Below are 21610 nucleotides of genomic sequence, written 5' to 3' on the forward strand. Positions count from 1 at the left end.
CCTGGGAGTCTGTGTGCTTGCAGGGAAGGGTTTAACGGTCCCCAGAGAAATAACGGGAGGATGACCTTCAGGGATCTGTGCGTCGTTCATCTTAGCAGCTGCCTTTTTTTTTTTTTTTTTTCCCCTTTTTAATGCTTTACCGAAAGGTGTTTGTGGCAGATAACTCATTTTGAAAATACCTTTTTTCCCCTGAGTGCTTAGAAGGCAAAACCCCCAAATCCATGTCTCATACACTTCTCCGAATCCTGGAAATCACAGGATTGCTAGTGTTTGCTGTTGTTTTTAGCAAGGGGTTTTCCATCTGTTCAGAGGGATGAAGTACCTCATGTGGCATGCTTATTTAATTCTTTTCAGAAAGCAAGAATTTTATTTCAGAATATTGGAATCTAGATGCAAACCGATTTAGGCACAATGTGGATAGATTATATCCACTTCCAAAACCCCAACACAGATGTTTCTTATTTAATTAGAGGGAACACACGTTTTAAACAATTCAGGCTGTTTATGTTTTCTGTTGTCTCTTTATAGGTCTTGAAAATAATTTAAACCTAGTGTTTGTAGGGAGTTTAAAACTGAAGCCTTTATTTAGGCAGACTTTGACAGTTTAATCGTTAAGCACAAGTTATAACTCTGTAAGTTATATTTAATCTTAGCATTTGTGGTTTATTTAAGTGCAGACACAATACAATTCAGGTTTTTTTCCAAATTAAATTAGAAGAGCTTACTTAAACGTAGCAAGTAAGCAGTGCAGTTCTTTACCCCTTCCAGCTCCAGCCACCCACACATCCTATTACTATGTTAGTGTTTAGGAACTGTGCTCAGGATGACTCTCCCATCATGCTGGGCGTTCTTCAAAACAGGGTAAGAGATGGTTCCTGTGTGTGTGTATGGCTACTTGGGCATGTAGTACCATGTACAGCGTATAGTTATGTATAAATGTGAATGTACAGACATGGACAGTATGCATACAATATTTTTATTTCAATATGTCCTGAGTGTACGTCTTTAAAATAAAACCAGTTTAGGGAATATTAATGTGTTTCCATCTTATGATCAAGTAGTTCAAGTGACAGAAGTGGAGTATATTATCTATAGAAGTTAATTTCAGGTTTGAATAGAAAACTTTCAGACCAAATAAAAATTTCATCACATTTTGAAGGGGCGTTTTGAAAAATGAAGGGGCGTTTTGAAAAATGAATGAAAAACTAGTGATGAAACATAGAAGGGCATCTGGCTTTCCTGTAGGAAACTCAGGACAAATCCATGTTCTTGGCAGATGTATCCCTATGCAGATACTATGCTTTGAATATGCACAACCACAGGCTGATGAGTAAGTATATTAACAAGGGTTTGGACTGTATCACACAACTATTTGTGTGATTTGGAATCTCCAAAGTTCGTTTGGTCTACCTGAGATGGGTAATTGTGTCCTCCGGATAGATGCCTGACTTGCAAACAGCTGAACTTAAGCCAGAGAGCGCCCATTGTGTAGATGTAAATACACTGTACTTGGAGGAGGGACTGCAGCATAGGCAGGTTTAGGAGTTAGCTGTCTGATTCTGGCACCAAGGGCAGCAAAGGTGTCATTTTGCACAGTTGAGCAATGGCCAACTGCCCTCATAGACTGAGATCCCGGGAGGGTTTGCATAGCTTGTGCCGACACCTATTCTTCATTGCCAGCAACATAAATGCCAACTCCAATAGGCTTAGGTACTTTTTTTGCTGAAGTATGCACGTAGATTTCATGGCAGTTTTTTATCTCCAAAATACGCTACTCAGAGGAGAAAGTTTTCCATCTTTTCCACTATTCCTCCTGAGTAGTCCACACAAGCTCTATCCTAGATGATACTGCTTCAAATAGTCTGTTACACACAGTTCCTTTTGGGCCATTGCATGCCTAGTGGGACTTAGTCCTTATTAAATATGAGGGGTATTTTGAGTTTATGGCACTTGCTTGTACAGGCACCTTGAACTCACTGTGCCTGCTTCCTATGACATCACTCAGAAATGCTGCTATTCCCATTTTATATTTATATTCCCATTTTTACATTTATTCTAATAAACACAAAGAAGTCAGTCTGGATTGTCAAAGATCATACATGAAGCTGGTGATGATACTGGTAGCTGGCTTGGGATTTTTTATTCTCCCTCCAGTTCCTTAACCACAAGATTATCCTTTCTTCCAAACCAAAACCACCCAGTAATTGTTAGAAGAGTGGAAATTCAGCTCTAGCAGCTTTAATTTTAAAGATTAATGCTTCATGCCTCGTAGGAGATTTTTTGAAGTCTTGGAAAGTTTTGGGAATGTTTTCTGAAACAGAACAAGAACTACAGAGGCTGCTTCAGAGCTGGAAGATTTCATTTTGATGCATTTTTATACAAAGCTTCCTTTTCTAAGTACTTTTTTCTTAACTCTAACAAAATAATACCAGCTCTTTCAGTTAGTTTCACTAAGCACAATAAAGGAAAAAACCCCCTGCTGAATAATTGAAAGCATTTTTAATTAAGCTCAGAAGTAAGAATCGAGTGGAACTAGAAAGAAAGGAAGAGTGTAATGTAACAGTTAAAAGGCAGTGTGACCCAACAAATAGATGAAGAATTTACGAAATTGGTATTTTTCAGCCACAAGAGTTCAATGGAGGACTTCTAAAGAATTTTTAAAAGAAAAGCAGATTCGCATATACTATGTCCCAAGTTATATATGTGAAATTGCTGCAGGTCACAGAAACTGTGAAATTTCCACCATAACATAAAAATTCAAGAGATTAACAAATCCAAGTGGTTGAAAACCACTGGTTTAAATCATATATGAGCATGAGGGCTCATGTCTTCCATTTCTGAGAACCGGGTACACAAATGAAGCTCAGATATGTTGCATTCAATGCAAGTTATGTTCTGCCGTTGAGGAGGGAACATGCAGTGCACGTGGATGTTATTTGGACTTACACTGCCACAAGTGCCTAAGTGGGCACCTAATTAGTAAGACTTATGTGTAACTGTACAAATTATTTCACTGTTTCCACAAGAACAGTAAACCTAATTTCAAGAAGGGTTCCTCCATTTGCAAATGCTTTTATGTTTTTTATATTAACACTATTAATTATCTGGGTCCTACTAAATGGAAACAGTGAGGACACTGACTAGTATTCTGTGATGGCTTCAGTCAAGCTTCTGGACATTTTCAAATATCGTGGTGTACAAGTGTGTACATTAGTACAAGTGTGGAGCTGCTTTGTACCAATGTATAGTTATCCTGTATTTTACAGATGTTTAGATGTTTACTTAATGAAAGGGCAGATATGCCTTGTTAGGGGACTGTAAAGTATAACAAACTAAAAAGGAACAAAATCTCTCTCCACAAGCATTTATTTCCTTAGAGGGGGCACTTGTTCAGAAAGTGATTTGAGGGAACTAAGTAAGTGACAGACACCTCAGTGAAAAACTTGGGCTTGGTTAGGTTAATATTACGATAGTAGAGCTGAGACAGGATGGTCTTTGGTCCTGTAAAGCCTGTTTTGTTGAAGAGTTTTGTTTTTCTCTGTGAATAATATCTTTCTATTTTGTAAAATAACTAAAACTATAGTTTAAAGAAAGTTACTCTATATCCTACCGTAGAGTCCTGAAGGGAAGATACAAGTGCTAAGCCTAACTGGACCTGACATCCTGACACTGATGTTAAGACAGCTGTGCTGTTCCCCAGTGGATCAGAGATCTGGCATTGCAAGGGTTGCACCCAGAGTCACTGGCAAGGTGCAGCTAACCTCCCTGCCACCACACAGGGTGTGACACTCAGGGCTAAACCCTATTTTTTGTGTCATGTGATCTTTAAATGACAAAATACAAATTCCTGTGGTTTGTGAAGTTGTCTTGCTCCTTTTTTCTCAGAAACTAAGATCACATGATGGAGTGGATATTGCATTGATTGCTGATGTGTACTTAACAGGAACACTCCTTATTCACTCAATTCCCAGTGCAAGATATGAAAACACCTTTAAAAAATGTGTCATTACTTCTGAGTGTCACATTCTAGCTGTCAAACACGGACTGGGCTCCTTACTACTAGCACCGATACTCAAAAGCAAGACTACTACTGAAATCATCTCTGTGGCACCGTGCATATGTTAGGATGCCCAAGCTGGTCTGAATGCTATGAGCAGGTGCATAACTTGTGTTAATGTGGAAATGTGTGTGGGCTAAACTACCCTGCTGAGATGGTGGCTTAATTAGTGTTAATAGAGGTGCAGGAGTATCTGCAGCCCGTTCCTAAAAGTCATACCACCCGTCTGAAATTGTTCTCCAGGCAATTCTCCCAGATTGTCACTAATTTCTCAGGTCACCTATTTCTGTTCTTCTTAGTTCCTAATTCAGAGGTTTCCAAAGCATTGAGATGATTTACTTGCAAGCTAACATCGATAATTAATCCTATTAATGAAATATTGTTCCTGACAAGGGACAGGGGGCAGAGGAGAGAAGGATGAAATTTTGACATGCTGTAGTATTTGAGCTGACCCATCCATAAGCAAATCATGTAACCGGGCATTCCCAGATGGGTTGGCCAGTGAAATGGCCTCCAGCCAAGAAGGGACTTTAGCAGGAACTCTCTGTGTTTCCTGCCGTTGATACAGTACTGACTGCAGTCCCGTATTTGCAGTTCTTAAAAGCTCCATAAAGCTGGGCACCAAGGCTAAGACTCTGGGAAGAAGCTGAAAGCACTGCCGCTGAGAGCACAACTGGTGCTTTAACCTGCTCCATTGCAGCAGGGAACTGAGATAAAGTATAATGGAAGGGCTTTTAGTATCCCCTTACTCCAGGAGATACAGCCTAAAGGGCAGAGACTCTTCTCCCTTGTTTCCCTGCTCTGTAAAGCTGTCCTGTTGCATTGCAGTGTGGGGCTGTGATACTCTTTGAAACTCAATGGGAGAGGGGAACAAGCGTTGGCATTATATTAAAGAACTGTAATCTGTCTTTTCTTGCTTACCTACACAAAGCTGAATCCTCCTTCTCAGTTTCTCCATTATGAAATGAGGTTTACAATGACTATTTCTGCTTCAGCATTGAGGCAGAGTTACCTTGTTTAAGCTGGGTGCTTTTCCATTCAGCTGCCAGGAGAGGTAGCAGGAGAGCAATATGAAGAGAACTTTCTCCCTCCTTCATTAACTGGGGAACTTCTGAACCACTCAAATCATCTTGCAGCCAGAAGCAAACTTAAATGCCCCTAGAAGTGCACTATTGCATTTGAAATCTGGTAAAAAGCGAATAGTTCAGATTTCAGAAACTCATTATAATAGTCACTTTTAATTGTAATACTTAACAGACTGCAACACGTTCTTATGTTTTAAATTAGCTCCTAAAGGCAGAATTTTAGATACTACTTCCCCTAAGTTTCCAGAATTCACCGGGTTGTTGTCTTTGCTATCAGTTAACTTTACCAGTTTTATTAAAATAGGTTATATTTTTCTAAACTAGCTGGAGAAAATTTGAACAGCCTCTGAAGAGGAACAGGGGAGGGGGATGTAGATCAGTTCTGACCAAGCATGCAGTTGATAAAAAACATGAGCTGATCTAGCCAGCAGTTGAGCTGATTGTAACAGAACCCAGGTACTGTATAAGGAAAGGATGTATTGTGGGACTCAAGAGGTTTAGTTACATGAAAAAATCATTAGCTGCAGAGATGGTAAGGTTCTAGGGAAAACTTAGAATCCTGTTATAAAACAGAATTTGCATCTCAAGAGAGAGTGCTGAGGGAAAACTTCATTGTACTTTTAAATGTTGTTGACACATTTCAGTCTGCTGTGCCAGTAAGACATGGAGCCTCATGGTTCACTTGTAGCATTCTAATTTGTAATAGACTCTCTTGAGTTTTTTTTACAAGTCTCAGCCTTATCTAAAGAAGGGGAAAAATATCCTTAGCTATGTTAGTTCAGGCCCTGAGGTCTTAATTTGTTTTTGATCAGATGGTACTTTGGGAAAAAATCCTATTTGGTTTGATAATTCTTTTTTCCTTGATTCATGGAATGAAAGTCCAACTAAAGCTCTCTAGATATGATCTATTAAATTAAAATAACTCATACGAATAGCGTCTAAGGCACAATAAAAACCAGAAATTAAATAGATGTTTGCAGAATCAGATAAATCTAAAAATAGAAGCAATTCTTCTCATCGTGCAAGGGGTTTGCATATCCGTACTGTCTCGAAACACTATGAAGTCCTTTTTTCCCCCAGCATTAATGATGAAAGCAGTTGCTTGGCTTGATTCCCTAGATCATATTTTTTAGCTTTGCATTTGTATTCTGTCTCTCTGTTGAGGGCCTAACATCAATGACCCCGTGAATGTTACTGACTTGCCTTTGCGTTACTGAATGAGTGGTATCATTGGAATCTGTTACGGTAGTGATACCAAAAAGACACCACTCTGCCATGCGATGAGTTTGGTAAGATTGCCTCTCTTCCTTCACTTCTAGAATACAGGACCATGTACACCAGTACAAACCCTTCCCTCTCTCTCTTCCCTTCTGTAAGCCAGTACCTTAATGATGCAGCAGGGCTGATTTCAAAGTTAAATTTGGTTGTTCAGAGCCTTCTGTAGCCAAGTTCTGAAACTACCCAAGGATGGAGATGCCGTTGCCTCTCTGGGGAATCTGTTCCGGTGCTTAATCACCCTCACTGTGAAGAGTGGTTTGTTTATATCTAATCAGAAATTCCCTTGCTGCAACTTGTGCCTGTTGCCTCTTTTCCTTTTGCTGAATACCTCAGATGGGAGTTTGGCTTTCTGTTCTCTCTACCTATTGAACATTGGAGAAAGTGCAAATAGATCCTCCTTTGCTTTCTCTTCTTTGGGCCAACCACCCACAAGTCTTGTCCTGGTGTCTCAAAACTGGACACAGCATTCCAGGTGTTGTCTCCATTTGAGGGAGGTATTCACTTTCTTTGACCTGTATATATCTATATAAATGTTTGCTGTTTCGATATGTTTGTATTCCCATTTTATATAAATACAAATAGGTTGAGGTGATTGTTCACCTCTACTCTGTGTGTATACATCATTACATATAAATATATGAAATATAGATATTTTTTGTGTTATATATATTTATTTAGATGTATGGATGTGCATAGATAGATACACACACACATATCAGAACAGGTATTTGAAAGGGATTTGCTGTCCTGGATATAGTCTTGAGTAGGTAAGATTAGAGGGCAGAGTGAGCCAGCTGCAGATGCCTGGTTAATGGCCATCTGTGTTTATCCAGTACATACAGGCAGACAAGCACAGAGCAAGTAAAAATAATACTTTTCAAAGTCCCTGAACAGTGAGAACTTACCTGAAAGAGCTGCAGGTATATTACATAGCCGGATTTGTTGCTTTGATTAGAAGCAGTTTTCCTGTGTTAAGTTTGATTAGAATATTTTGATTAGCTTTTGTTCTTTTGAGCATTTTCAAGTTATAATAGATGCTGCATTTTTTACTTCTGTTTTTCAGGAGCTGAATGGATCACAATGAGCCACTATCAGTGTTTGCAAATACATCTATTTCTTATGCAAATCCTTGTTATTACAACAAAGAAATATTTGGAAGAGTAATGTTGGATTCATGCCTGCTAAACAGTTTATAATGTGCTGACTCAGTGACTGAGAGGAGACCAATCCCTGTAGAAAGTGCCAAATCTAGTCTAATGTGTGCAAATGATGGATTTGCATTAACACTTGCTCCAGGTTCAGGCATTAATTCCTGAAAAGTAATCTCTGCATTGTTGTTCTTACATAGGTTTGCTTTTTACTGTCTGAATGCAAATTCTTCTACTTGTCCAGCTACTGCTTTGCAAATTTAAGGGGCCTTTTTCCCTTTGGTAGCCCCTAGGAACCTCAAGTCTAAAAGACTGGGTGAGGGAATGCTGATTTTGAGAAACATGTTTTGCCACCTGGAGAGCTGCTTTCTGAAGCTGGATTGTGGGGCAGTACCAATACATAGGAATCTTGGCTCCTGTAATAGAAAATAAGAAATGCTTTTAGGTTGCTGAAATGCAGTTTAAGGATGTCCTTGCACCTACATTTATACTTCTTTACACATGTCTCTGCTCTTTGCTAGTCCTCATTTTCTGGACCTTCGTCTGCAATACAGACTTAGGCAGTACAATTAAGAGTGATTCCAGGGCTGAGTATCAAGCCAAATTTGCGAGTCATCCAGACTGTTGACCATCTGGAACAGCTCCTGGGCTGGCTCTGAAGCAATCCAGCTGGTACTCAGGCACTCCCTGGACTGCTCTGTGGACAGGCTCAGGCGTTGTGTGCCCAGCCCAGCTGCTGCTGCCTTGTATTCTAGCTATCCTTGCACTAGTGTCACGTATTTTGATACAAGATAGCTTGGACTCTTTCCTAAAAGGGGCCAGGCATTCTTTTCCAGAAGAGAAGATGATATTTGAATGCAACCTGAATTAAAGCCAAATTTTTGCTGCTCGCAGAAATATGGCTTAGCCTGGGGGTAAGGTACAGTATAGACATAGCCTGGGGGCCTCAGATGCCCATAAATAACACTAGGAGAGCTGTTTCCCTGTCGTATAATGGTGTTGTCAGGATTCAGACGTACTGTTTTTTGAAATGCTTAGATTGCACAGTTTTGAGGGATGTACCAAAGTCAGATTTTTATTTTCTTTTAAATTGGATTGGGAATTATCTAAGTGAATAGTTTTTATCTGAGTCTAGTCTAAGCTGGTTATCTGTGGCTATCTACAGTCGATTAAAAAAATAAAAAAAAGTACTTCTTTTAGGCCATGGTTCTTCTGACCTTCTCAGATGTTTGCTTTAGGAGGAGAAGAACTGTGCCCTAGATCATGTCCTCGGTTGTAAGTGGATGACTACCTCAGAAGACATTTGCAGTGGCTTCATTCAGAGCCTTGTTGTCTAATTGAATACAATCAGGGCACAGTAATAACAGTCCACATGTATTCAGAGAAGTTAGTTGTGTATAGCTTCATTTTGGTAAAGTTATAGGGGAAGCAGTAGCTGTTTTACAGCGATGTGAAATACTGATTGATTGTTACATACAAAAGACTAAACTGTATTTTAAGGCACAACGTCAGAAACTGGGAATATGACTCCATAGTTCTAGCAAGGATCCTGAACAAAGGTGATTAGAGAATTTCTGTCAATAGAGATTTATCTAGGGAAAAAAAAACTATTAATTTGTGTGTCTGTGATATTTCACTAATTATTTTATAATGAAAGTCCCATGCCATGTGATGAAGGATTCATAGTACACGATATGCTACTAAGCAGGGAGGGTGTATGTGTGCGTACAGTTCTTGTACATTTACTGGTAAATTCAGTTGTGGATTTATAAATCCTGCAAATGCTTGTCCTAGTTTTAAAGCCTAACTTCTTTTCACATTTTAGTATACTTTGCCAGTAGACAAGTATGCTGTTTTGATTGAAAATGTAAGCTCTTTTTAACTTAGAATACTGGTCATGAGTATCCTCAGTGGTAGGCTAGCACTAGCTGCTGTAAGCTGACCATGGCTGATTTTCAAGCTTCAAAAGCTTTGTTTCTGTCAGGACCTCATCTGTGGACATTGATTATGTTCAGATCTGCCAGAGCATTTAAAAAGAGAAAAGAGACCTTTAAAGTTTGAAATGGTCTGACTTCACTGGCGAAAATAATCAAAAGTGGTGTTGCCAACAACTAGTAGAAGCTGGCAGCTCCTACAATGCAGTGTGTCAAAGTCACTGTCTCACACACTCTTAAAGTTTAGGCCTACTTAAATAAAAGGTATTTTTAAAATGAATACTTTTAGAGAGATTTTAAATTACACTTCCTGAACTTTTGAGGTCTAAATAGTCCTGAAATTTATCTCTCTTATCTCTCTAAGCATGGATTTCCATACTAGCTCCTGTAATTGGTGCAGCACAGAAAAAAAAAAATTGTATGAGGGAAGATGTTTTCTCAGAGACTTTCAAACTTTCACAGATTCATTTTCATTCAATTTCCCTTCATGTTTATTAGAAAAAAATACAGAGATAGAGTACCCTTGTTATCCCAATGTAATGCATTTTTGTTCCTAAATCAGTTTATATGTGTAACATTTACGAGGTTACCACGATCTGAAGTAACTGGTGATCCAACATCCTAGAAAAGCATTCAGATAGCTCCTCTATTCCTGTTGGGCAAATCCCAGGAAGTGTTGGCTTTTTAAAGGATTGGCTGCATTTTCCTCTTTTTTTTTAAAACAATTGTGTAAATCCATAGAATATAATCTGATGTTACATTTTTTTCTACATTCCAAGGTAGGCAGTATATGGTTTTATTTTCACTTAGAGTGAATGAAAAGGATTGATTCTTGTGAAATCTCTCCTGATAGGAACCAGAAACAAACATAGAGGAATGCAGGTACAAGGGGGAAAGAGTAATGCCCTGCTTATGTATAAATTGAGAAGTTCATTAGGAATGACTGGTAAGGGTAGAGCATAGCTTATGAACATATGGGAAATCAGTTTACTTCAGAGAACTAAGGGTGAAAGGAAGGGATGTCTGCTTTTTATTAAAACCTGAAATGCATTATAATTGGTCTGAGTCTTTGCCCAGATGGCTTCTCTTAAGCTGACATCTGCAAGAGTGTGTATAAAGCAACATTAAGAAGCTGTCTCTTGTGACAGTGTGTACACATGTAATTCTGTTAAAAACCAAGTCCTTTGCTATCTGTAGTGTTGGTCTTTGAACAAGCATGCTGAGAAGTGTCATCTGTTTGACAAAAGCTAATTGTGGAACATGCTTTTTATATGGACAGTTCCTACCACATATGAGAAAACTTTTTAGGGCTTTTCACCTATTTTTGTAAATTCTCGTTCATTCTTCATCATAAATTACAGGTAAACTTTTTTTGGCGGGAGGAAACATGGGGTTTCTTCTACCAGTCCATTGTATTTTGTTTTTTGAGTTTAATAACTGTTATTACTGTGAATTTTCACATGTGAATTTAAGCTGTTTTCCACTAACCACTGAAAATCTTAAATGATACTAGAATGTCCATTTGCTGTTAAGCTGGTAGGATGATGACAGTGGATGCAATGTAATATATCTGTTAGTCTCTTCACTTGCATCTGTAATTCACAGGGTAGTACTTTTTTAAAATAAGCTGTCAACATAATGCATCTTTCTTTGTCAGACAACAGGAAAATTAAAGTCAATGGCACCAGGGAACCTATTGAGTTTAAGACAAATCAGTGGTTTGGTGCAACAGTCAAAGCTCATAAAGAAAAAGTTGTGGTAAGTTGTATGCATTTGGTGTTCATTTAGAGATAATGTTTATTTTTCTCAAATGTATATCTTTAATAGTTTTCTATGTGTAGATTATGGAAACAACTCTATGATTGTGCGTGAATTATAAAACAAATTATGTATATAACTCAGAAAATGAAAGCAGTCTATAAAATCAGTTTGAACTGATCAAGTGAAGATGATGCTGCTGCCATGTGAGAAGAGCAGAATACCATATTGTTATGGAAGTGAGCGATGATTTTTTTTAAACACATAGTGACCATTTTAGAGATACACAGTGACTGATAGCTATATGCTATAAAGTGTTTTGTATTATGAAGTCTCATTTGGAATGTTAAATGCAGAATGTAATGGAAGCCAAGAACCTGCCCTGAAGATCAATTAGTAAGAGAAAGCGCTGACATCTTTCATCACATGTACATTGCTTCGAACAGCTATGTCATAGCCATGGTAAAACAGCTGTGAAAAAGTCATAATAAAACAGCTCTAAATAAAGATTGCTGTCAAAGTGCAGTGTCTATTTTCCAGTTTTGCTGGACATTTTACCTGTATTGATAGAGGACCCCAGCAGGAGACAAGTACTTTTATTGCTTAGTAAAGTAGGGGTGATGCTGCTTATACAGACATTTTATATTTACGATTGATGTGCTGAAGTATAAGTTGAAAATGTCACTGAAATAATTGTGATAATAATTAGTTTGGTCATTAGTTTTATTAATTTTTACAATTGCAAAGCAACAATTTCTGTTTTGGGATTTGCTTAAATTTTTTAATTATTACTTAAGTAGTCATAAGGGAAGAAGTATCTAAAGAAAATGCTTTCCCTTGTATAGTATGCCTTGTGGTTAACCTGGGGAAGGATTTTGACATAAATAAAATTCACCCTATTCTGTTACAGAGCTAAGTAAATGTAAAAATTCTAAAAAATTTAAAAATTTCTGAAGGTTTTTCATTTTATATACTCTACTAAACAACAGTTCACACACTGAAATAAAATAGTTCTTTACCATCATTTGCTGAATCTTAATTAAATGAGCAGAAAACCTCATCACTGACTGATGTGCTGTGTCTGTACCGACCAAAGTTTGTTTTGTTCTGATAACTCTTCTCAGGCTTTCTGAAACAGAGATATAGTCAACAGTTTTCAGGCAAAGATTTGAACAACAAAGCTAGAAAACTCTCTTTTAAGCTTTGCAGGCTGAAATGAGAGAAAAAGAAAATGTCATCAGGCTGTCAGAAACTTTTTTTTAAAACTACAAATGTGACAGTAAGCTGCATTAGGTCAATGTGTATGATTATATTGAGTTCTTGTTTCAATCTGTTTTGCTTGATGTCAAATGTACCTAAAATCACCCTCATAGGACATGTACTCCTCATTGCTACACTCTGGTTTTGCTCTCTGTTTTAATCTGTAAGGTCATCTAGGCAGGGGCATGTTAAGAGTCCCTGATCTTTAAACCATTGTTCCAGAAGCTATGACTTTAATGGTAAGATCTGAGTAGCACAGTCGTTCATCCAGCTGGAACTGATTGCAGAACGACAGCTTATGCAATAATGTGAATAATAACAATACCTTGCCAGAGGTAGACAGGTTTCTCATTGAAAAAGTAAGACAAGGTTGGACACGGATGACGGATTTGTACAGCAAGGCTGTAGGGAGTAGTGCCTTGTTCCTCCTCTTCCTCCAGCCAGTTGAAAAGTTTCAGGGCACAGGAACCCCTGAGGAATGACCTGCATACCTGAAAGCTTATCTTTTTTATTTTTCCAGTTATCTGAATTTATCCAGTTTATTTATCTGAATTTATCCAGTAACAGGATAAAAATATCCAGTTACCATTTTGAAAATGGTAATGTCTCTCTCTACACAGCTTGTGTGTCTTTTATCCTTACACTGTCATGGTTTGTAACACCACTACCATAACACAGAAGATTAAATATTAGTTTACTAGCCAAAACTTACTTAGCAAAAACCTGTTCGCTCAGAAACTGTTGAATGGATTATAGTTGTATCATCTCTGCAAAGATGTGAACCAGGGGTTTATAAGAAGGCAGACAATATGATGATTGTGATAGACAATATGACACAACACCCAGACAAATCTTCTAAGCAGGGTAGAATCATCGCAGTTCTGCTGTAACGCCCATTATCTTAAGACACAGTGAGACAGAAGTAGGAATGTCTTCAGCCACATGTATGTGATCCACACCTTGAACTATGGGATCAAGTCCTGTGCAATGAGCAGTAATAGAGCAAACATATTACTCGTGGAGCAGGCTTGGAGGGTATTTGTAACATACGTTTGAATGCGAGTTGTAGTCCCTGACAGATTTCCCCTGCTGAGGGCTGTAAGTGAAAGATCAGTCTATGCTTTCCAGGTTATAATGAAATTACAAGAAGCAGTGGTCCTTCATTTTCTTCTGTCAATATGTTATGGTCATAGCTGTATGAATGATGCAATACCAGAGAGAATCCTTTTACACTGTTCATTAAAAACTACATTTGCCAGATGTGTGAGTGTGTCAAAGGTACATGTAACATTGTTTCTGTTTCGATAGGCTTGTGCTCCCTTATATCATTGGAGAACCCTTAAAGATAGCCCTGAGAAGGACCCTGTTGGCACCTGCTACGTAGCAATTCAGAACTTCAGTGCCTATGCTGAATATTCACCTTGTCGCAACAGTAAGTATAAACAGGAACAATCCTGTGCTGGAGGAACTGGTGCAGCACTTAATGTTTTCATCCTTTCAGTCTTCACACTGTCTTGATTGACTGGAGATTACTATATGACATTATTGCATTGGATGAGGGTTTAAAGAAAAATCAACATTAAATTATATGCCTGCAATTGGATACTTCATTGTATAATTGAAAGAGGAGAAATTAAGTAAATTAAGCTTATGCAGTTATAGTGATGAGATATAATTGGTTCAATTTAAATGGCTTTAAAATGTAGCAAACGGATCTAGATAAGAACCAGACAGCATTTTAAACTACTTATTCATGCTTGTGCTGAGGATAAATCTCTCATCACAAGAACACTGTCTGAAGACCAGACCCTGCACAGAAACACACAAGCCTGTATCACCATTCATGCCAATATCATCCACAATAGCTCATCTGTGGAGGACTTCCAGTATGGAAGAAAGCCATGCACATTAGCAGTGCTGTTCTGTGCTCTTCTGTGTGCTATTCTGTGGGTGTGGTAGCCATCTCTGGGCCTTACTTCTTGGGGAATAGGGAAAAACTGCATGTATATTTAGAACCAAGTTCAGTTACCTAGAAGTCCACAGAAAATGCCACACATTAGATTGTATCAGTCATTCATCCTGTTCAACATCCTACATCTAAGTGTTTATAATGATTATTAATACCCTCATTACCTCAGTGCTTCAGATTATTAAAATCAATATGAAGTGTCCAGTGACTTTACTGTGCTTTGGGCTGGGCTAGGTCTATGGCAATTTCTGCACTCACAGATCAGAGAATTGTTCTTTCAGCTATTTTTCTAAAGGTAATGTGTGTAAGATAGCAAATATGATGGGCTTACCTACCCCTTCCAAGGGAAACCCTCACAGCAAAGCTATGATGTTCAGTTTTGCTGGGATGGGTAGCTGTTTCAAGTTGTATATGCTATCCAGTAACATGACAAGTCTGAATGACAAGATACCCCTTGTACAGAGACTCTGCTATTGCAGTTAGCGTTCTTGCCACGTGCACGGGCTGATTGTAAAACACAACTTTTAACTGTTTCTCTATTGCAAACGGTGCTCCTGCCTTTGAGTTTCTCATGGATTATTTTGCCAAGAAAGTAATAGGCATTTTACAAAAAAAAGTAGACACTTACTTCACATAATTGAAAGGTCTCTTTCCTGTGAAGCTGTAGAGACAGCATCATATCATGTAGCTGAATTTTCCTGTCGTCTGACAGCTGTGTAATAATGTAGCCAAATAATGCTTTCCATGGTCTACCAGAAAATCTGCACACCTAGAGAAATGTGAGATATTTGCGTGTACATTCAGTGCTACTCTATGGCTTTTCTTTTCTCACATTGTAGTATAGATCTAAACTGAATTGTGCTGTCTTTCTTTTCAAGTCTAATTCTTGTCCCTGGATGGATAGGTACAAAAGGAAGCTGAATCTGTAAGAAACAATACCCGTAACATCTGCTTCATGTACTTCTGATGTCTCACGGGGCCTTTGCTAAAGGCTTATACCATTTGACGAGACGAGTTCAATTAGCCATTCCTGCTCTCAGTTTCCCAGTCCTGCAGACTTCCAGCACTTCAGCACTCACAGGAAAGCCCTAAAATGCACGCCAACACACTTTGTAGAATTATATGAGAATTTGTAGAAATAAAAATGGACAAAGCAAGAAGGATGTTTTTGCATGTACAAATGTGCATTCAAAATTTTATTACACTTCAGTCCTCACTGAGCAAATGTGCATCACTTTAAGGACTGGCCCTTGTGAAGGGCATGTGCTGCTTTCCCTTGCCATAGTGCAGATAACCAAGATGTTCTCTGAACATTGACCCATGCTGACCCATCCACTATGCCAACATTTTTTGAGATGTCTTAGTAAACACTTATTTTTGTGTTTATGGCAGAGCAGACTGTGGTGACCATTCTAGGATTTCTTGTTAAGTTATTCTCTTTTGTATCTACAGCCAAATACGTACTGAATCCCTGGAAGTTGTTGCAAGGTCCTTCCTTGGCAATGAGAGGAGAAATTCCCAAGTAACTGGTCCTATTTTACAAAATCTTCACAAGGGGGCTGCATGTTCAGGATCTTGTAGAAGTCTTGTTTTTCTCTGTCTCTTTTAAAAAAGAATATATGCCTTTTCATGTATTTTCGTAGTTGTGCATTTGCAGCCTTACAGCTCCAGGGGTGTGTAAACTGTCTTCCACATGCACTGTGAAATCAGTAAAATGCATCTACCTTTGTGATTGCAGGCCATGCAGATCCCGAAGGTCAAGGCTTTTGTCAAGCAGGTTTCAGCTTAGATTTTTACAAGGTAAGATTCTGCTTCTGATATACTTTGACCAGATGTAATTCTGATATATCTCCAGTGTTCAAGCACTGTCTCAGTGATCAAGAGTTTATCCCCATGCTGTTGCATATGGAATGTTTCGTGAAGTTGTTGCTAGTTCTTTCCTTTGCAAGTTTCAGACTTTCTGATTTCACTAATAAAAGAAATACTGCAATCAGCACCTGTTTATCTCTTTGCAGCACTCCAGTCTGACTCTGCTTAGTCTAAATAGGTAACTGGGTGAAAAATTGTATGTGTTTCTGTCTCAGTGTGTCCCACTTACGACTCTTTCCAGAGACCTGACTTTCAGGAAATAATGGGCAGACACCAGCTGGTTTTAAAAACTTACAATGGCCTGTATAAAGATGCTTTTGGAGGCAGGCTAGTCATTAAGACCATTGTTCTGTGGAGGTGAAAGTGAAAGTGCGTAAGGGAAATAACTAGCTGTACTTATATGCCAAGAAGTTCCAGAAAAAATATTGTGGGCCAAAGAATAGACTTTGCAACTGTTATTATTGTCCCTGCCATTATTACAGCTCCAGGACCTCACCAAACTTTGATCACTGCCATTGTTTTCAGTGTACTGCAGCTACATCATTATTCATGTTAATAGCTGAGGAGTAAAGACCTCATTGTAGAGTAGACAAAAGTATACTTCTCTATAAAGCATTACTGTTCCTTCATTTAATGTGAAGACCCTGTTTTACAGTGACTTTGTTTTGTTACAATTAATCAGCAATTTTTAGAATGTTGTGTTAGTGCTAAAAAAATCATGGCTTTCATTCAAGTGAAGATGCATAGGGTGGATATGAACTTTATTTAACTGTGGATTTTCCTGCACATTCATGCACCTTCATCCTTTCTTTGAAGGCTATTCTCCTTTATCATGATTCTGGTATTCTTTTGGTCATTTAAATTGTTTTTTCCCATGCATGCTTAATTTTGTTGTGTTCTTTTGTTGTGTAATTTTATTCAATTCTGCTTTTTGTAGAATGGAGACCTGATAGTAGGCGGGCCTGGTAGTTTTTATTGGCAAGGTATGTTCATCTGGCTGGTTAACTTGATCTAAGAAGTGAAGCAGAAAGCATTGTGGAAAATGTTGTTTTAGATTTCCGTTGTTTTCTCAGTTTAAGATAACCAGTCTCTGGTCTTATTTTCAAGAAATATAAGTCAGAAGAATCATGAACAAGCAACAAAGTATAAAAATAAATCAGGGAAAATTCAGGATGTAGGTTGTATAGGAAGTGAAACAAGTAGAAATAACTATTTTTATGTTGGCATTTTAGCTCATTCGTCATTTAATTAATAAGCTGACTTTTATTTTTTCCACAGAAATACTACAAATTTAAAAAATAGCTAGTATTTGTACAGCAAATATAGTATTTTGAAAGTTTTTGTCACTGTTTGTTTCTGAACACAAATTTCTATTGCTATCTGCATGTATTTTTAGTTCATTTGTGGCATCACTGTAGTTTCCAAGATGTAGTTTCTCATGTAGATAAAACCTGAAGTGATTTTGGTACAGGGTTAGAAGGGTGGTATTGCTTTAACCTGTTTTGACATGTATGGTACAGCTGATTTCCAGACTCTGCCTACCAGCTTGCCTGTTGTCAGCCTTATTGATGTGTGGTTTTGCATTGCCATGGAAGGAGGAAGATCTAGGTGATTCTGATGATAGGGAATTCATAGCTTTGAATTCTCCATTGAGAAATTGCTTCCATTGGTCCACTACATTTGTACAATACAGTATCAAAAGGTAGCTGAGCCTGAAAATACTTTAGTTTGAATCAGCACCTTGAAAGGGTCTGGAGATGTTTTTGTGATGCTTCAATGGAGCCTCAAGGCCTTGTATTGATTTATGTGAAAATCTTGAGATTTTCAGGGTAATGGTGGAGATTGAGAGACGTCTACTCTTTGCATTTGTGCTATATTCTCCCTTCAGCTCTGTTCTGATGTTCTACTAGCCCTATATTGTAGAAACTGTCTCTCCTTTATGTCCCTTTCATTTATGAAGCTGTTTGAATCCAGGTCAGGTAATCACTGCCAGTATTGCGGATATCATTGCAAATTATTCCTTCAAGGATATTCTGAGGAAACTGGCACGAGAGAAGCAAACAGGAGTGGCACCACCCTCATATGATGACAATTACATGGGTAAGCTAAGTTCTGTGTCAGTTAGCAATATATTCTAAAAGCATGGGGCTTATACAAATGTGAAAACAAGCCCTAAATTACTAACGTCCCAATTGTGAGAGGATTTGAACGTGTTTTGCCTTAAGCACAACAGCAAGTCAGTAGTTTGCTTGTTACTTTGATGGGATTATGAATATTCTTAAAATTATGCACAGCAACAGGGTTGGAGGGTTGAGATCTTAAATGGCTCACTGTGGTTCCTATTATTTGATCTTTAATAATCAAGCAGAAATACAAAACTTTCCCATCTATATCTTTTTTCATTCCAAGATGATGGATTGAGTTTAAATAAAGACAATTTTTAATAGATAAAAGAAAATTCAATTCTGCAGTATTTTTTACAGTACTGCACAAATACCCGATTTATTCTCACTGATATTTAAAAGATAAAATTGAAGCAAGGAGTGACAAAAGTCAGTTTGAAGATATGTAAAAAACAGAAAAAAGGCTCTCTACCTTTGGTTAGTACTGATCTCTTAAGAATTTGTATGATAGTCATATGTCTCTGCATGTAAGACAGGTTTTTCTACACATGGAAAAGATGCAGCGGAATTTGCAGACAAAGATGCATCCTTTTATCTCTGCCCATAGATTTGAAATTTCAGTCCCCGATACAATCCGGAAATCTTTATTGTGTCAACAGCAATTATCTCACAGGGTTACTAAAGCTCTAGGAGGTACTTAACTTAATCTTTGGAAATCTGTCCTCCATCTAGAGCTAAAACAGAATACTCACACATTACGGTACAGTAACGAAAACCTAATTTAGAATCTCATTTTTGGAGAAAAGGGATAGATTCATTATGCATTCAGACCTACAGTTAATTTAGTCATAATAAAGTGATAAACAATTTTCTTTTTTTTTCCCGCACAGTTTTAGTATACTAATGTTAGAAAATTTGCATTCTGATGATCAGATGAACAGATAAATCTGATTGGTCTTGCGTATTTTTTGAAAGAAATGGTTTATCAAGTATTTTGCTTGTAATTTATCTCTAAACAGGATACTCAGTGGCTGCTGGGGAATTTACTGGGGATTCTGAACAAGGTAAGAAGCTATGTACTTGAATGGAAACCATATGGTTGTTCACCTATTAAATTCCTCATTTTGGATCTCCATGCAGGAACGTACCTTTTATACGTTTGAAACACTGGTGACACTTAATCTGTCTGTATTCTCAGAGGTAAATATTTCCTTAGAAGGTATAGCATAACAGAGCAGGATTTAAGTAACTCAGAAGTCTGAATCTGTTGTTACGGTATTGTACACATGCATCTGTTCAGCGGTTATAGCTGTGACAACATGGTAGGTGGAGACATCCAGGCTCACTTGATTTAGCCGGTTTGGTGACCAGTAGTAACAAGTGGAGCCAACAGTGCAGTCCTGTACAGTCTTCCAGTCCATCCTTAAGACACTCACCTGCATAGAGGCTGCTGGACCTCAGCGTCCAGCTGACCAGATGTAACATGGCTTGGAAATGTCTGTGTATGCTGAAAGCACACTTCTGACTACCACATAAACATTACAGCCCAAGCTAGGAGACAACATTCAGCTGCTTCTGGACAAAAACCTGTGTCTGCACTGGCACAGGTAGCTCTTGTTGGTGAAAGCAGCTCTTGGCTCTGTAAGTTTCCCTAGTTCCAGTTCATGTGCCCCAAGGATAGGGTGCCTGAGGCAGTTTATTAGCTGATCCTTTTCATACGCTATATTTTCCTGCACAGGCATAATGCAGTAAGAACAAGTTCTCTGTGCTCTTTCTCCTGCTCCAAGCCTTATATTTTAACAACAGGAAACAGAAGATTTTAATTCCTTTTATTGAAATCTGGGCTTAGAGGGAGAGCAAACATTTGACAGGAAGATGAATTAGGAAAAGCTGAATGCACATGACTATAAATTTCCAAATATAGAATTATCCCTGAGAGTTTTTAAAGGTTCTTGGATCAATTAAGTTTGATACAGGAATATTTACAATAATTTGCATTTAGAAGCAACTATCATCCACAAAGAACCAGACTTAATAGCATTGCTTAAAAACATCATCACTGTGAAACCTTCACCTGAAATGTTTCATGATCTGTAAAACAGCACCTTCTAGGATTCTGCGTTCATGATTTGATAATGTAGAGCAATGTGCACTGAGGAACAAGTTTTGACCAAAATTGCAGTATATTTTTTTTTAAATGTACAGAATGTCATTATATAACTTAGAATTCAGCTCAAACACAAAGGTTCAAGTTGTTCCCTCTGGCAAAAGGTGACACAGGATATTTATTAGCTTCACATGTCCAGGGGAAACTGCCCTGGAAGGCAGCAGCTTCAGTAACATAGTTCTGTAATTCTCTAAGGACACAGTCAGAGCAATCCATCCTGCTAGAGGCCAGGTTTAGCAGCAGTAGTTCCTGGAACACCACTTAGGCTTTAACTAAATACGAGCAAAACTTACTTAATTGTCACTTAATTGATGTTCTGAACTCATAGCACAAAGTGCTGTGGCAGGAGAACTAAAGCTGAATTTTGTCTGATTTTTAAGTTGCAAAGTAAGTTTTGTGGGTATATTAGAAATTGAATACTAGTTTTCCTGTGTCTCTGCAAGTTGAATCCAGCATAGAAGAAAAGCTCCTGTCACAGCTGTTTGGTAGAGTATGTTAAAAATAATCAGTTATAAATAGAAATTTGTCCATGATTTAGCTGTTTTCAGGTGTTGTGAAATTGTAAAGGATTTCAAAACATATAGTTAGCTGAAAATATCTGTGATCCCTGGTGTTTCATACTGCAGGAGCAATACTTCTTGTTTAAGGCTGACAGTGTGTCAGAAAGTATTGCCTAAGGGGTAGCTTCCTTGAGGAGGTGAACAGCTCTGTGGTCCAGACTCACAAAGCCAATAGAGACATAGTACATTTCTGCAAATCAGCCCAGCTCCCCCAGAACTGCTGCTGTTTCATCCCTGTAAAGTTAGTGTCCTGTCCTGTGCCACTATGGGTTCCAAACCCCGCCCCCCCCAAAAAAGACACAATTTTGAGCCAAACACTATAATGTGTAAAAAAGATGTGTCCCTGGTAACAGAAGGCTGCAGCCATCTTTTTCGGTTTTTCTTTTTTTTTTTTTTAATGCA

General features: G+C 38.1%; 1 protein-coding gene across 1 annotated transcript in view; it reads left to right on the forward strand.

Moving 5' to 3' along the window:
• ITGA8 (integrin subunit alpha 8) overlaps nt 1-21610 on the forward strand; it is a 118542-nt gene that overhangs the window by 971 nt on the left and 95961 nt on the right. Inside the window, exons 3-8 of the mRNA XM_055708533.1 lie at nt 11160-11260; nt 13829-13952; nt 16228-16289; nt 17296-17341; nt 18333-18458; nt 19501-19545. Of these exons, the coding sequence (XP_055564508.1) occupies nt 11160-11260; nt 13829-13952; nt 16228-16289; nt 17296-17341; nt 18333-18458; nt 19501-19545 (504 nt within the window). The remainder of the gene's footprint in view (nt 1-11159; nt 11261-13828; nt 13953-16227; nt 16290-17295; nt 17342-18332; nt 18459-19500; nt 19546-21610) is intronic.

The sequence above is a fragment of the Falco cherrug genome, chromosome 4, assembly GCF_023634085.1.
Source record: "Falco cherrug isolate bFalChe1 chromosome 4, bFalChe1.pri, whole genome shotgun sequence".
Lineage (NCBI taxonomy): Eukaryota > Metazoa > Chordata > Aves > Falconiformes > Falconidae > Falco > Falco cherrug.